Here is a 16,440-nt window from a genome sequence, read left to right as displayed (position 1 = left end):
AACTGGTTTGCAGCTGGGTTGGAACTGGTATGTGTTTGGGTCGGCACTGGTTTGTAGGTGGGTCGGCACTGGTTTGTAGGTGGGTCGGCACTGGTTTTTAGGTGGGTCGGCACTGGTTTTTAGGTGGGTCGGCACTGGTTTTTAGGTGGGTCGGCACTGGTTTGTAGGTGGGTCGGCAATGGTTTGTAGGTGGGCTGGCAATGGTTTGTAGGTGGGCTGGCAATGGTTCGTAGGTGGGTCGGCACTGGTTTGCAGCTGGGTTGGAACTGATATATATTTGGGTCGCAACTGGTCTGTTGCTGGGTCGGCACTGGTCTGTAGCTGGGTCGGCACTGGTCTGTAGCTGGGTCGGCACTGGTCTGTAGCTGGGTAGGCACTGGTCTGTAACTGGGTAGGCACTGGTCTGTAACTGGGTAGGCACTGGTCTGTAGCTGGGTCGGCACTGGTCTGTAGCTGGGTCAGCACTGCTCTGTAGCTGGGTCGGCACTGCTCTGTAGCTGGGTCGGCACTGCTCTGTAGCTGGGTCGGCACTGGTCTGTAGCTGGGCCGGCACTGGTCTGTAGCTGGGCCGGCACTGGTCTGTAGCTGGGCCGGCACTGGTCTGTAGCTGGGCCGGCACTGGTCTGTAGCTGGGCCGGCACTGGTCTGCACTGGTCTGTAGCTGGGTCAGCACTGGTCTGGAGCTGAGCCAGCACTTGTCTGCACTGGTCTGTAGCTGGGCCGGCACTGGTCTGTAGCTGGGCCGGCACTTGTCTGCACTGGTCTATAGCTGGGTCGGCACTGGTCTGTAGCTGGGTCGCACTGGTCTGTAGCTGGGCCAGCACTTGTCTGCACAGATCTATAGCTGGGTCGGCGCTGGGCCAGCACTTGTCTGCGCAGGTCTATAGCTGGGTCGGCACTGGTCTGTAGCTGGGTCTGCACTGGTCTGTAGCTGGGTCTGCACTGGTCTGTAGCTGGGTCTGCACTGGTCTGTAGCTGGGTCTGCACTGGTCTGTAGCTGGGTCTGCACTGGTCTGTAGCTGGGTCGGCACTGGTCTGTAGCTGGGTCGGCACTGGTCTGTAGCTGGGTCGGCACTGGTCTGTAGCTGGGTCGGCACTGGTCTGTAGCTGGGTCTGCACTGGTCTGTAGCTGGGTCTGCACTGGTCTGTAGCTGGGTCTGCACTGGTCTGTAGCTGGGTCTGCACTGGTCTGTAGCTGGGTCGGCACTGGTCTGTAGCTGGGTCGGCACTGGTCTGTAGCTGGGTCGGCACTGGTCTGTAGCTGGGTCGGCACTGGTCTGTAGCTGGGTCGGCACTGGTCTGTAGCTGGGCCGGCACTGGTCTGCACTGTTCTGTAGATGGGTTGGCATTGGTCTGTAACTGTGTTGGCACTGGTCTGTAACTCAGTCAGAACTAGTCTGTAACTGGGTCAGCACTGGTCTGTAATTGGGCCGGCACTTGTCTGCACTGGTCTGTAGATGGGTTGGCACTGGTCTGTAACTCAATCAGAACTGGTCTGTAACTCGGTCGGAACTGGTCTGTGACTCGGTCGGAACTGGTCTGTAACTCGGTCGGAACTGGTCTGTAACCTGGTCGGCGCTGGGCTGGCACTTGTCTGTAGATGGGTTGGCACTGGTTGGCAGCTGGGTTGGAACTGGTATATCTTTGGGTCAGCACTAGCATATAACTGGGTCAGCAGTGGTTTGTAGGTGGGTCAGCACTGGCATATAACTGGGTCAGTTACACAGTCCAAGGAGACAGCAACACTCAACACTTCAAAAAGTTCATGGATAATTCAGAAATTTATTAGACACCAAGGTGCACAAAAGAGAGACAACCAAAGTTTTATTCACTTAAATAGCTCTGTGTGTTACCCTTCAAAGTACCAATATCCGCTTTAACCGAGTCCCGTAAATTACAACTCAGTTTAAAGGCTGTCATGAATGCAGTTTGAAACTCTTTAACTAGGGGGTTACATGTGCTTAAAATGTGCCAATGTTTTCTCAGACTTTTAAGGATTTCATTGCTTAGGTCATTATAACCAGTAACTGGGTCGGCACTGGTTTGCAGCTGGTTTGACACTGGTATATATTTGGGTCAGCATTGGCATATAACTGGTCGGAACTGGTTTGCAGCTGGGTTGGAACTGGTATGTGTTTGGGTCGGCACTGGTTTGTAGGTGGGTCGGCACTGGTTTGTAGGTGGGTCGGCACTGGTTTGTAGGTGGGTCGGCACTGGTTTGTAGGTGGGTCGGCACTGGTTTTTAGGTGGGTCAGCACTGGTTTGTAGGTGGGTCGGCACTGGTTTGTAGGTGGGTCGGCACTGGTTTGTAGGTGGGTCGGCAATGGTTCGTAGGTGGGTCGGCACTGGTTTGCAGCTGGGTTGGAACTGATATATATTTGGGTCGCAACTGGTCTGTAACTGGGTAGGCACTGGTTTGTAGGTGTTTTGGCAATGGTTTGTAGGTGGGTCAGCATTGGCATATAACTGGGTCGGCACTGGTTTGCAGCTGGGTTGGAACTGGTATATATTTGCATCGCAACTGGTCTGTAACTGGGTATGCACTGGTCTGTAGGTGGGTTGGGACTGGGCAGAGGAAGGGGGCTGTACCTTGTCACTCTGTTTTGAGGGCGCTGGCTGTTTAGAACAAGCTATGTTTGATTGCCAGAGCCTAGTGGCTCTTATCATATGTTGTGAAATGTCCCAGTAAACACAACCTTATTCATACTAAATGTAGATTTACCTTCTCTATTACCTTGTTATGATTCCCAAAATGCCCCATATGGTGTTTTTTCACAAATAATTATTAGATGATGGTGTAATCTGACCCACAATTTCCTGTTAATGATATAACTATTATTTACAGGCGTTGGAAAATCATCCTTTGTCCATCTGCTGTGTCAGAACCAGGTCCTTGGAAATCCCTCATGGACAGTTGGCTGCTCGGTTGATGTGAGGGTGAGTATCGGACATAAAGGAAGCTGGTAGAGACCATCATTCTGTTATAACCAAGGTGTGAAAATGTGAATTTTGAGTTTGTATAGCCCGATTAACCCGATATAGGGCTAGATTACAAGTGCCTTGCTATTTAGTGCTCCTGCTTGCACGTTAACTTCGCTAGAAGTTAGCTTTTTGCGCAGTCAGTTAGTGTGCATATTACAAGTTAAAAGTAAAAAGGTTTTGCACAAGCTCTAACCCGACGCACAAAAAGACAAACTTCAAATATCACAACCTCATTAACGTATTCCCCATAAGACTTCAAAAGAGAGTGAAAAATTGAAAAAACTCCCTTACTCGTGCGCAAACCCATTGTATTTAACATAATATATATAGAAACATAGAATTTGACGGTAGATAAGAACCAAAAAGGCCCATCAAGTCTACCCATATTACATGTTACTTTTTCCTTAGGATAGCCTTATGCATGTCCCAGGTATTTTTAAATTCCTTTACAGTCTTTGTGTTTACCACTTCAAATGGAAGTTCATTCCATGAATCCACCACCCTGCTGGCTACACTGCGGCATTGTGTTACCAAATTTTAAATCATCTGAAATAATAATTCCCAAGTCCCTTTCTTCTTTAGTTACAGTCAGTAATGTACCATTGAGACTATAATTGGTTTTTGGATCCTATATGCATAATTTTGCTCTTGGTAATATTAAATTTATTTGACCAGTCCTCTAGTTTATTAATATCACAGTTCATTTGATCAACTCCTCCTGGAACATCTACCCTGTTACAAATGTTTGTATCATCAGCAAACAAGCAAACCTTCCCCTTAAGCCCACTTCCAATATCACTTATGAACATGTTAAACAAAACAGGCCCAAGAACTGACCCTTAGGGAACACCACTAGTAACTGATGCCTCATTTGAATGTACTCCATTAATTGAAACCCTCTGCCATCTGTCTTTAAGCCAGCATTCTACCCATTTAACAATCTTAGCATCTATTCCAAGGCAATACATTTTGTGAATAAGTTTGTTGTGTGGGACGGTGTCAAATGCTTTGCTAAAGTCTAGATATGCAACATCTACGGCTCCTCCCTGGTCTATTATTTTAGTTACATGGTCAAAGAAATCAATTAGATTAGTCAGGCATGATCTTCCAGCAGTGAAACCATGCTGTCCTTTGTCTTCTAAGTTGTTTGTCTGAATGAAAGATACAAGTGTTTCCTTTAAAAGAGTTTCCATTAATTTCCCTGCAATTGAGGTCAAACTGACTGGTCTATTCCATTTGGTATTTGTGTGCATTCTCTTTCTATTGCTACATTTCCTTTTCTCGAAGCTTAATCTTGCTTCTTCCCTCCTTCCCTTCTTGCACCTGTAATAAAAGAAAGTTTCAGTGAGTAATAATAATAAACTGTATATACAAAACACGGAAGAGGACTGCACTCTCAGACTGGACTAGGTACAGATCCTATGACCATGCTCAGCCCTGGGTGCTCAATAGCAATCTCAGGAAGCTGTGCTGTCCCCAGAGTCACAGGCAGTTAACCCCAGACAAGCCTGGGTGCAAGGCCCATAGGGAAAATTACAAAATAAATTAATACAACACACAGAGAAAGTCCAGCACTCGCAAACTCACAGCTAAGATTAAAAGCTGAGCATGTTGCAGGGTAATAGGATGTGTACCCAGTTCAGTCTGAGAGTGCCGCTAATAAAATCAACAATCCTTATGGTGGGCGGGGCTAAGGGGCGCATGTTGTTAATGATACCACTTTCTTTATGGTTACAAAATAAGAGAGTATTCACTCAGTACTTGTATCGTTATGAAATATGAAGCACTGAAATATTGAAACTTGTGTGTGAGTGATGTGATTGGCAATAGGTTATAGTCAGAAATCGGCTGCATAGTTAACTCCCAGGGCGCTTGCAGACAGGTGGTCGCCTTTGAGCGCACACAGGTGAGCTTGTATGTGAATGCTGAGGAATTCCATTCTTCCCTCCTCCCTTAGCGCCTGACGAAACTGATTGTGAAGTATATATTGACTGCCCTTTGTTTTGCATGAGACCTACCTTAGCCCCAAGGCCATCTTTTTTTAATTAGTCCTAGTGTTACTCTTAGCAATGTTTTAGTAGAGGATTATGGGATAATTATACCTCTTTTTGAGTTCACTTTTTTTTGTAGTTAAAGGGATAGTCTAGTCAAAATTAAACTTTCATGATTCAGATAGAACCTGTAATTTTAAACAACTTTCAAAATTACTCCTATTATCAAATTTTCTTTGTTCACTGGTATCTTTATTTTAAAAAGCTAAAATGTAAGCTTAGAAGCCGGCCTATTTTTGTTTCAGCACCTGGGTAGCGCTTGTTGATTGGTGTCTAAATGTAGCCATCCAATCAGCAAGCGCTATCCAGGTGCTGAACCAAAAATAGGCCAGCTCATAAGCTTACTTTCCAGCTTTTTTAAATAAAGATACCAAGAGAATGAAGAAAAATTGATAATAGAAGTAAATTAGAAAGTAGCTTAAAATTGCATGCTCTATCTGAATGATAAAAGTTTATTTTTCACTAGACTATCCCTTTAAGGTTAGATAACGATGTGTTTAATCTTCACAAATAGGTTAAACACATAGGTAAAGTCATGACCAGGAGCTGACAAGCATTTCAGTTCCCAAGCCAAACACAACCAGCTACTGACAGGGTTGTACAACAGCCTCCTGCTGACTGAATCACTGGCAGGCGCCTGCTCAGGAGTTCCAGGTTTGTCACTCTTAATTGGGACTTTAATTATGTGTCTAACCCCTTTGTGGGGGTTACATACCTAGAAATCTAGGCTTACTAATGGAGAAATGGCATGCACTTATTACATTAGAATGTCTGAATTGCAGAAGCTCTACATGCTATACATTTGTAGCTATCACTGATTTGCAGAAGTACTGTAAACCTCTGCTTTGTGCAAGCCAGTGATTCTCAGCTCCAGCCCTCCAGGTACCCAACAAACTAGAGTTAAGGGGTGTTTAAAATGTCTACCAGCGCTCAACCTACTTCCTTATAGCTCCTGGTAAGTAGGGTATCTAGCTGACCCTAAAGAGAACACAAATATAACAAATGATCCAAGAGCGCCAAACTAGAGGCAAAGGAAGAATCTAACGAGTGAATGATTATTAGTCAAACATTTAATACCTAATATCATGGATCCATGTTACAAATAAACTAAAAATACAATAAAATATAGTTAAAACATGTACAAATTGTATCGTAGAAGCATATATAAATTGTAATGTAGAAGCATATATAAAATGTAATGTAGAAGCATATATAAATTGTAATGTAGAAGCATATATAAAATGTAATGTAGAAGCATATATAAAATGTAATGTAGAAGCATATATAAATTGTAATGTAGAAGCATATATAAATTGTAATGTAGAAGCATATATAAATTGTAATGTAGAAGCATATATAAATTGTATCGTAGAAGCATATATAAATTGTAATGTAGAAGCATATATAAATTGTATCGTAGAAGCATATATAAATTGTAATGTAGAAGCATATATAAATTGTAATGTAGAAGCATATATAAATTGTAATGTAGAAGCATATATAAAATGTAATGTAGAAGCATATATAAAATGTAATGTAGAAGCATATATAAAATGTAATGTAGAAGCATATATAAAATGTAATGTAGAAGCATATATAAAATGTAATGTAGAAGCATATATAAAATGTAATGTAGAAGCATATATAAAATGTAATGTAGAAGCATATATAAAATGTAATGTAGAAGCATATATAAAATGTAATGTAGAAGCATATATAAAATGTAATGTAGAAGCATATATAAAAGCATATATAAAACAATTCTAAATGCAAATGTCAATCGTTTTGATAAGTTGATGGGTAAACAAATAAGTTCAATAAGTGATATATTCCCCTTGGTTAAACATGATGATAAAAAATCAGGTGAAAAAATCCAGTGAAAAAAAGAAAAGAAAAAATGAGAAACAATCACAAAAATTAATTCAAATCTGTGAAGCAGTGGGAAAGGTGTAAAATGTGATATAGGGATCCCCAAAAAATGAAAAAATTAAATATAAATGTGTAAATACCAAAAATATCCAAAAAATAGAAAAATGTGGAAAAATGTTCAAAATAAATATTGAAACTAAAAATAAAATAAAAATGGAAATAGTGCATCCAAATGTCAATAGTAAAAATAGGTGTATATAATCCAAATGGGTGTCAGTTAATGAATGTCAATAAGTGATCCTCCTTAAGAGTGTATCCGTGTGAGTGAAGATGATCTTTCCTTTAGTTGGATAATTGTGTTTTTCCTTTCTGTATTATCTTTAATAATTCCTGTAATTTAGAAAAGTGACATAGTGCGATAACATTTAAAACCATAAGTAATAATGAAATAATGCTCACCAATTTTGTCTGTTAAATAGGCCGAAACGCGTTGACAAAATTGGTGAGCATTATTTCATTATTACTTATGGCTTTAAATGTTATTGCACAATGTCACTTTTCTAAATTACAGGAATTATTAAAGATAATACAGAAAGAAAAACACAATTATCCAGCTAAAGGAAAGATCATCTTCACTCACACGGTTACACTCTTAAGGAGGATCACTTATTCACATTCATTAACTGACACCCATTTGGATTATATACACCTATTTTTACTATTGACATTTGGATGCACTATTTCCATTTTTAATTTATTTTGAACATTTTTCCACATTTTTCTATTTTTTGGATATTTTTGGTATTTACACATTTATATTTAATCTTTTCATTTTTTGGGGATCCCTATATCACATTTTACACCTTTCCCACTGCTTCACAGATTTGAATTAATTTTTGAGACTGTTTCTCATTTTTTATTTTATTTTTTTCACTAGATTTTTTAACCTGATTTTTTATCATCATGTTTAACCAAGGGGAATATATCACTTATTGAACTTCCTTTTTCTACAATATAGAGATAATTTTGCGTGACTCTTATTTGTTTACCCATCAACTTATCAAAACGATTGACATTTGCATTTAGAATTGTTTTATATATGCTTTTATATATGCTTCTACATTACATTTTATATATGCTTCTACAATACAATTTGTACAAGAGTTAAGGGACACTCAAGTCAAAATTAAACTTTCATGATTCAGATAGGGCATGTAATTTTAAACAACTTTCTAATTTACTTTTATCATGAAATTTACTTTGTTCTCTTGGTATTGTTAGTTGAAAGCTAAACATAGGTAGACTCATAAGCTAATTTCTAAGCCCTTGAAGGTCACCTCTTATCTGAATGCAGTTGACAGTTTTTCACAGCTAGAGGGCGCTAGTTTATGTGTGCCATATAGATAATTGTGCACACGCCTGTGGTGTTACTTATGAGAGGGCACCAATTGGCTAGACTGCAAGTCTGTCAAAAGAACAGAAATAAGGAGGCAGCCTGCAGAGGCTTAGATACAAGATAATCACAGGGGTAAAAAGTATATTAATATAACTGTGTTGGTTATGCAAAACTGGGGAATGGGTAATAAAGGGGTTATCTATTTTTAAACAATACAAATTCTGGAGTAGACTGTCCCTTTAAACGATTTCCTGCTTGAGTGCAGTTGATGCTAAACAACAGCACAAAAAGGAATATCAGATCTGGACTGGAGTTAGGAAACTCTGTTGTAGCTGGTTTAGGCAATTTGCAAGTTACAGAATTTGCTTTTCGGCCTCTCTAGGGAGTATAAGACAAGTGCAATTGTTGCACAAAAGCAAACAAAATAAATAATGTATATTACAAATGTTTTTACTACATATAAACATATCAGCGCTACAGAATTTGGCGGCGCTATACAAATAAATTATGATAATAATATTATTATTTATTATTATTATTATAAACAAATATTTCATATTACAATCTCAGTGTTACGTGTCCTTCAAGCTCATATGCATGTTTTGTATGTGTTTATATTGCTGTGAGTTATGGCTCTACAGGTGTCTGATCTTCTTGGTCTTAGTAATAAGTCTAACTTACCTGTAACAGTAAGTGCACCCTGTCCCTACTACATTATATATCCAGCGGGAGCGACAAACTCCACTAACACAGACATGGCCATAATCTGTCAGGCCATATAACGGTAGATTACATAGGAGTCTCTCTTGCTTAGAAGTGATTTTTTTTTTCCTTGTCAGATTCATGAGTACCGAGAAGGGACGCCTGAAGAGAAGACGTATTATATTGAGCTGTGGGACGTTGGCGGATCGGTTGGCAGCGCCAGCAGTGTGAAGAGCACAAGAGCCGTGTTTTACAATGCTGTAAATGGTGAGGTTCTCATGCGTTGTGCCGTTACGTGTTCTGCCACAGTAATACCTTATTGTAGCACAGAGAGACAGCCCTGTTATGTACAGGTACAAATCCGGAATTCCAAAATCCAAACTTATTCTGAAATACAAACTTTTTAATTAATATTTATTTTAAAAAACAACAAATATTACCTTTCTGATTACAGTACTGTACTATCTTTGTCAGGGTACTAAGTATATAACAGTATTCAAAAAGTATAAAACTATCTTTAGGTTACATATATATAAACTGTATTATGACATGTTAATATTGCCTAAATGCATTTCATTTCCAAGTCCATCTAGCTTCTTTAAGAGCAAATCTCTGCCTGTTGCCACCTCTGATTTTTCTTTCTACCCTATCCAGGACCATATTCCAACTGATTGGTTTGTTGGCTCATAGTATGAAACAGTTTTGGACTGGAAGATAATTTAAGTCAGGGTTCCTTATATTAGACTTATGTTTTCCTATATAATCCCTAACTCTCTGGGTTGTTTCACCTATGTATAACAGTCCACACAAGCATTTTAAAGCATAAACTACATAAGAAGAATTGCATGTATAAAAACCTTTGATTTTGTACTTTGTTTCCTGTATATGGATGAGAAATTTCATCCCTTTTAATAACAGCTTCTGTCTGAGATTCTTTTGGAAAAAAACTTTAATAACACTATTCCAATGTGCACAGCTCAAACATGGATACGTCCAATTTTTAGGTTTACCAAAATATGGAGTACTTTTACCACTAAGGGGAACTAACACTCTAACTAATCTTTTGCCATAGACATGGCCCTTTCAATAAGCAGCCCCAGGTAACTCATTAAATTCCTTCATCTTAGAGCATGTGTCCTGTAGTATATGCCAATTCTTGGTAAGGATCCTATGAACATCCGTGCTAAGTGTATTGTGTGTACTGACAAAGGTCATCCTATTCTGGTAGTTATTTCTACCCCTAAGGTTCAATACGCAGTGTAAATTACTCCTAAAAGTTCATCTTTTGTATATCCTCTTTGCTTAAATTTAATTTGCATTTCATCTAATCTCAAATCCCTCTGTTTCGGGTAAGACATGATTCTTTCGACTCTAAAGAATTGTGATTTTGGCACACTTTTAAATACATTATAAGGGTGAAAATGCCTGTCAGTTGGCTTAACATATAAGTCATTCTTTAAAACACTTCCTTCTTTATCCGCTAAAGTGTTTAGAAATTCAATTTGATTGTAATCATTCTTGGATATAAATTTAAAAAAAGAACTGTTAAATTTAATTTAATAAATGTAAATGACTCAGCTGAACCACACCAGAAGATGAACAAATCATCTATATAGCAGTGCCATGCTATACAGTTTAGTTGAAAACTAACATTAGTATGCACATAATGTTCCTCAATGCTATTCATCACTAGGAAAGCATATAATGGGGCCACACTCAACCCCATCACAGTGCCTGTTTTCTGCATATAGAAAGTACCATCAAAGATGAAATAGTTATAAGTTAAAATAATTCCAACAGATTTATCCTGTTTTGTGTTGTATTGGCCACATGACTCCTATTTCCTCTTGGTGGGGAATCACAGTGTATAATCTGGTCACATCTTATGTGGCTACCACAACATCTTCCTTAATATTGCCAAATGATTTAATTTTACCAAGAAATTCACTTGTATCTCTTACATAGGATTTACCCACGGCAACCAAGGGTGACAACACCCGATATAAAAAGTTAGCAGCATTACTTAGGACCGAATCTATGCCGGCCACAATAGGGCTCTCGGGAGATGTCTTAGGATGTTTGTGTAACTTTGGAGTTATATAGAAGACAGGTACAATCAAATATATAACCTGATGTTCCAAAGCCTCATCTAGAGGCTGTAGCATAAAGTATACAGTTGTGAAGTACAATAATTACAATACATTTACATGAATCATAACAGGTAGAGGGCTCTGCGCTTTAGTCACAGTAAGCTGTAAACCATCTTTATGTTAGCTGATCAAGAGGACTGGTGGACTTGTGAGCTTACATTCAAAATATAATGTGTGTATAAGGATGGATAGATAGATACAGATAGATATAAAGGCAGTAAGATAGATAGATATAGATAGATAGAGAGATACAGACAGATATAAAGACAGTAAGATAGATATACTGTAGATAGATAAATAGAGAGATACAGACAGAAATAAAGATAGTAATATAGATAGATATAGATGGATAAATAGATACAGATATAGAGATAGTAATATAGATAGATATAGATGGATAGATAGATACAGACAGATATAAAGGCAGTAAGATAGATAGATATAGATAGATAAATAGAGAGAGACAGATATAAAGATAGTAATATAGATAGATATAGATGGATAAATAGATACAGACAGATATAAAGATAGTAATATAGATAGATATAGATGGATAAATAGATACAGATATAAAGATAGTAATATAGATAGATATAGATGGATAAATAGATACAGACAGATATAAAGATAGTAATATAGATAGATATAGATGGATAAATAGATACAGACAGATATAAAGATAGTAACATAGATGGATAAATAGATACAGACAGATATAAAGATAGTAATATAGATGAATAAATAGATACAGACAGATATAAAGGCAGTAAGATAGATAGATAAAGATAGATAAATAGAGAGATACAGACAGATATAAAGATAGTAATATAGATATCTATAGATGGATAAATAGATACAGACAGATATAAAGATAGTAATATAGATAGATATAGATGGATAAATAGATACAGACAGATATAAAGATAGTAATATAGATAGATATAGATGGATAAATAGATACAGACAGATATAAAGATAGTAACATAGATGGATAAATAGATACAGACAGATATAAAGATAGTAATATAGATGAATAAATAGATACAGACAGATATAAAGGCAGTAAGATAGATAGATAAAGATAGATAAATAGAGAGATACAGACAGATATAAAGATAGTAATATAGATAGATATAGATGGATAAATAGATACAGACAGATATAAAGATAGTAATATAGATAGATATAGATGGATAAATAGATACAGACAGATATAAAGATAGTGATATAGATGGATAAATAGATACAGACAGATATAAAAACAATAATATAGATAGATAGATAGATAGATAGATAGATATAGAGAGATACAGACAGATATAAAGATAGTGATATAGATGGATAAATAGATACAGACAGATATAAAAACAATAATATAGATAGATAGATAGATAGATAGATAGATAGATATAGAGAGATACAGACAGATATAAAGATAGTGATATAGATGGATAAATAGATACAGACAGATATAAAGATAGTAATATAGATAGATATAGATGGATAAATAGATACAGACAGATATAAAGATAGTAATATAGATGGATACAGACAGATATAAAGGCAGTGAGATAGATAGATAATGTTGGGACCATGTCTCTCTGCTGTGACTGTAAATCAGTGCTTTACTGTAAGTGAGTTTGTGTCTCTGCTGTTAAATGATCTGATATTCCTCTCCACAAGAGATACACTGAATAACTAGGGGGCTACATTCTGCTAATGGATTCTCTTGTTATTGTTGTGCTCTGGTCAGTCTGGTTTCAGTAAATAAGAGGTAGCAATGTGCAGAAACTCATCCTGCTGTGTGTAATAATCCGTATTTATTCTGATTGTGTTATTCAGGTATCATTCTCATTCATGACTTAACAAACAAGAAATCCTCTCAGAATTTATATCGCTGGTCACTAGAAGCTCTGAACAGAGACCTTCAGCCAACGGGTGTCCTGGTGACCAATGGGTGCGTATATGTGTTATGTGCCGCTCTCTTACCTAATGTATGTTGTCTCATGTTACCGGATTATTTAGCTTAATGAGTAACTCTTACTTTGTACATGTAGTATTTATCCTTTAATACAGACTGGCAAACCTGTTTTATTGCGCTTCGCTTTGTTGTGCTTTGGAGATATTGTGTTTTTTTACAAATTGAAGGGAAAGGTGTCGAGCAATTCTATTGGCGCCATTTTTCACATATATACACATTATGGTATGTACATTGTTTTTTTAGACATAATGCTATTGCAGATTTAATAGACTACACTATAGTGTAAACATAACTTTTATATGCAATGGGAATCCAAAAAATGTGTGTGACTCACTTTATTGCGATATTCACTTTATTACGGTGGTCTGGAACCAAACCCGCAATGGCTCCGTGGTACACCTATATATCAGAGATACATGAAACACACACAAATAACTCAGCGTTGAAATGGGATTAAGAATGGAACCAAAAAGAAAAGTATCAATTTACGTTGCAAAAAAATATTATTGGAACCTCTGGATAGATTGCAAACCAATAAATATTAATAAATAGGTACATGCTGTAGAAGGTGGAAAACAATGCAGTTCAAAGATACTGTATACTGCGGAGTAAATAAACTGCCAGTCTCAGTGAATCATTACTGTGAAATATATAGTCACCAATTTGGTAATCCTATATGCCAGGAGACTCCAGGGAGTAGGGTGAGTTCACATTGGTATGTCACACACAATCCTCTCCTGGTAATAGCCTGATAGCGAACTGGATACAATACTAAAAAAAAGAGAGGAGCGCTAAACAAGCTAGGTACGGAAGTATATTGAATTTATTAAAATACTCTAAGGAGTTAAAAATTTAATACAGGAGAGAATAACATATAAAAAATTCACTAGACTAACAGTGCAAATAAGCTGAAATGTGCCGTGTTCAACTGTAATTATAGAATGAATAAGATCCAATTGGATGCATTACTAAGTGTGCAGGAAATACTTTACAATAGGTTGGATAAGTGCAAAGTTAAAGTGCATCAAGTTTGTGCGTCGTGTGTAAATAATAATGCAAATACGATACGAACAATTAGAACAGGTATAAGACACTAAGAATTAAGCGCTTAATTCAGAAAAAATATATAAGTATATAAGTGTGGCCACAAAAAAATTAAAATCAAAACATACAGATAAAATGTCCAAATAATGCAATCCCTTCCAAATAAGTTCACTGAAACTTGTAGGCAATGTTCACTGGTTTGAATTAAGACGATGAGTAAAATACTGGAAATGTTTCAAAATGATGTATATAAAAATAGCCCCCACTTCTCCTCTTACCGGACCTCCGTTTGTTGATTGTTTTCCGTCTGCTATGCAGCTGCAGACCTGTGTATCTCTGCTCCTGGTAGATTCTCAATACCGGGCTCCAGCGTCTGTGCAGCGTCTGCACGTACAATACCCGATCACGTGACTGTTCCAACAACCAGGATTGGCTTTCAGTACGGGTATCTTAAAAACGGAGTACTGGGGGGTCTTCTAAAAGATGATCCTGTAGTAGATGAAGTTTTAGCGGGTAAAGTGCACTATTACCGATGGCATCCACAAGTTGTATCCTCAATTACGCATTTCGGCGCTCACTCATGCGCCTTTATCAAAAAGAATTCATACTAGTGGATGCAAATTGTAGTAGTTTTATAGTCAATGGTCTCCTCCTTTCTATTGGATTAGTCCAGATGTAATTAGTAATCAATAGATGTTAACTCCTTAGTGTTCCTTATTTACTTTTGGGAGTTATAAGTAAAAAACTGACAGAGAAAAAAGTCCCAAATTTGGAAGGGATAAATATATACATACGAAAAATTATTTTATAATGTGAGGTGTTCTAAAAAAAGATACGAACCATATAAAATGATACAGGCAACAGGTATAAAAAAGGTATAGTTACAATAAAAAATCTAATACGTTTAAATTAATAGTTATATGTAAATGGATATTAGAGATAATCCTGTCTAAGAAGAATAGATGTTAAAAACAGTTTTAGCATATTGTATTATTATACCTATAATATCTAAAACGTTAACATGAAGATGTATACAAATGAGATATAATAGTGGATTGAACAATATTGCTTATAGCTAAAGGGAACTAGCCCTTGTCTATTACCAACAAGAAAATTCAAATAGTTCCTGATAGTTTTATATTCTATATTATTAATTCCTGTCTGTAGAGAATATTTCTGAAAAAAATATACAAAATATAGGAAATAGGAATAGTTAGATACAATTATGATTAAATAAATGGATTGAGATCAAAGTCAGCATTTAATCCATTGGGTGAAAGTAATTTGAATTTAAATATTAGTTCTGCTTCAGGTAATAGCAGATCTTTCTCAAGTATTTCACCTCTATTTTTTATTAATTTCTTAATTCCCCAATATTTTAGGCCTATTGGTTTCTGATTGTGGACCTCCTTAAAATGTTTGGACAATAGATGTTTTTCATTACCCCATTTGATGTTAAGGAGGTGTTCACGAATTCTGTCTCTTAATGGTCTACTCGTTTGGCCTAAATATTGAAAATCACAGGAACACTGTATCAGATATATAACGTTCCTATCAGTACATCTTATATTTTCATTAATGGAATGGATATATTTACTTTTGGTTGAAGGGACTTTTTTAATTTTCTTACTGAACTTACAAGATTTACATGTCAAACATGGGAAGAAACCTTGAATTCTTTGTCCTTGTAGATCTAAGTCAGACTTAGTATTCTTATTAAATTCACTTGGTGAACTGGATACTGCTGCTCAAATCAAAAACGTGCTGTTGGCGTTTTTCCTTGAAGTTAAGATCTGTAACACAAAACTCAAGTGCAACCCCGATTCACAGTTGCTAAATAATTTATTGGAACAAATAAAATGTGCATACATATGCACTCACAAGATAGTAGAAAAAATAGGCATATCGTTAGCTTATCAAGCGTAACCTTTGTAGCTGTGGAAATCGGAACCTTTCCTCTGTTCCTATACTCGCCAGACTTGATATAGCAAACTAATTAGGAATAAAACTCAGAATGTCCGTATGCAGGAACACCTCCCACTCAACGCGTTTCCTCTGCCACCATAGCAAACTTTCTCAAGAGATTTACAGGGTGTTTATCAGAGATACATACTACATTTTGTGTGCACTATAGAATCTCTCATGGTGTAATTGTATTGTAATAATATTTGGTACCACTGTGTATGTATCTGTGTGTGTTTACAACTATGCGTGTTTGTGTACATATTTATATACTAAAGATAGCTTTGTTTTGTTTAATGAGCC

At 37.0% G+C, this 16,440-nt stretch overlaps 1 protein-coding gene across 1 annotated transcript in view; it reads left to right on the top strand.

Annotated features, from left to right (window-relative positions):
• RABL3 (RAB, member of RAS oncogene family like 3) overlaps positions 1–16,440 on the top strand; it is a 52,135-nt gene that overhangs the window by 19,828 nt on the left and 15,867 nt on the right. Inside the window, exons 2-4 of the mRNA XM_053704519.1 lie at positions 2,846–2,937; positions 9,138–9,267; positions 12,993–13,107. Coding sequence (XP_053560494.1) covers positions 2,846–2,937; positions 9,138–9,267; positions 12,993–13,107 — 337 coding nt within the window. The remainder of the gene's footprint in view (positions 1–2,845; positions 2,938–9,137; positions 9,268–12,992; positions 13,108–16,440) is intronic.

This window comes from Bombina bombina, chromosome 3 (assembly GCF_027579735.1).
Source record: "Bombina bombina isolate aBomBom1 chromosome 3, aBomBom1.pri, whole genome shotgun sequence".
Classification (NCBI taxonomy): Eukaryota; Metazoa; Chordata; class Amphibia; order Anura; family Bombinatoridae; genus Bombina; species Bombina bombina.
The sequence above is the reverse complement of the archived record's forward strand: the minus strand, read 5'-3'. Positions and strand labels throughout refer to the sequence as shown.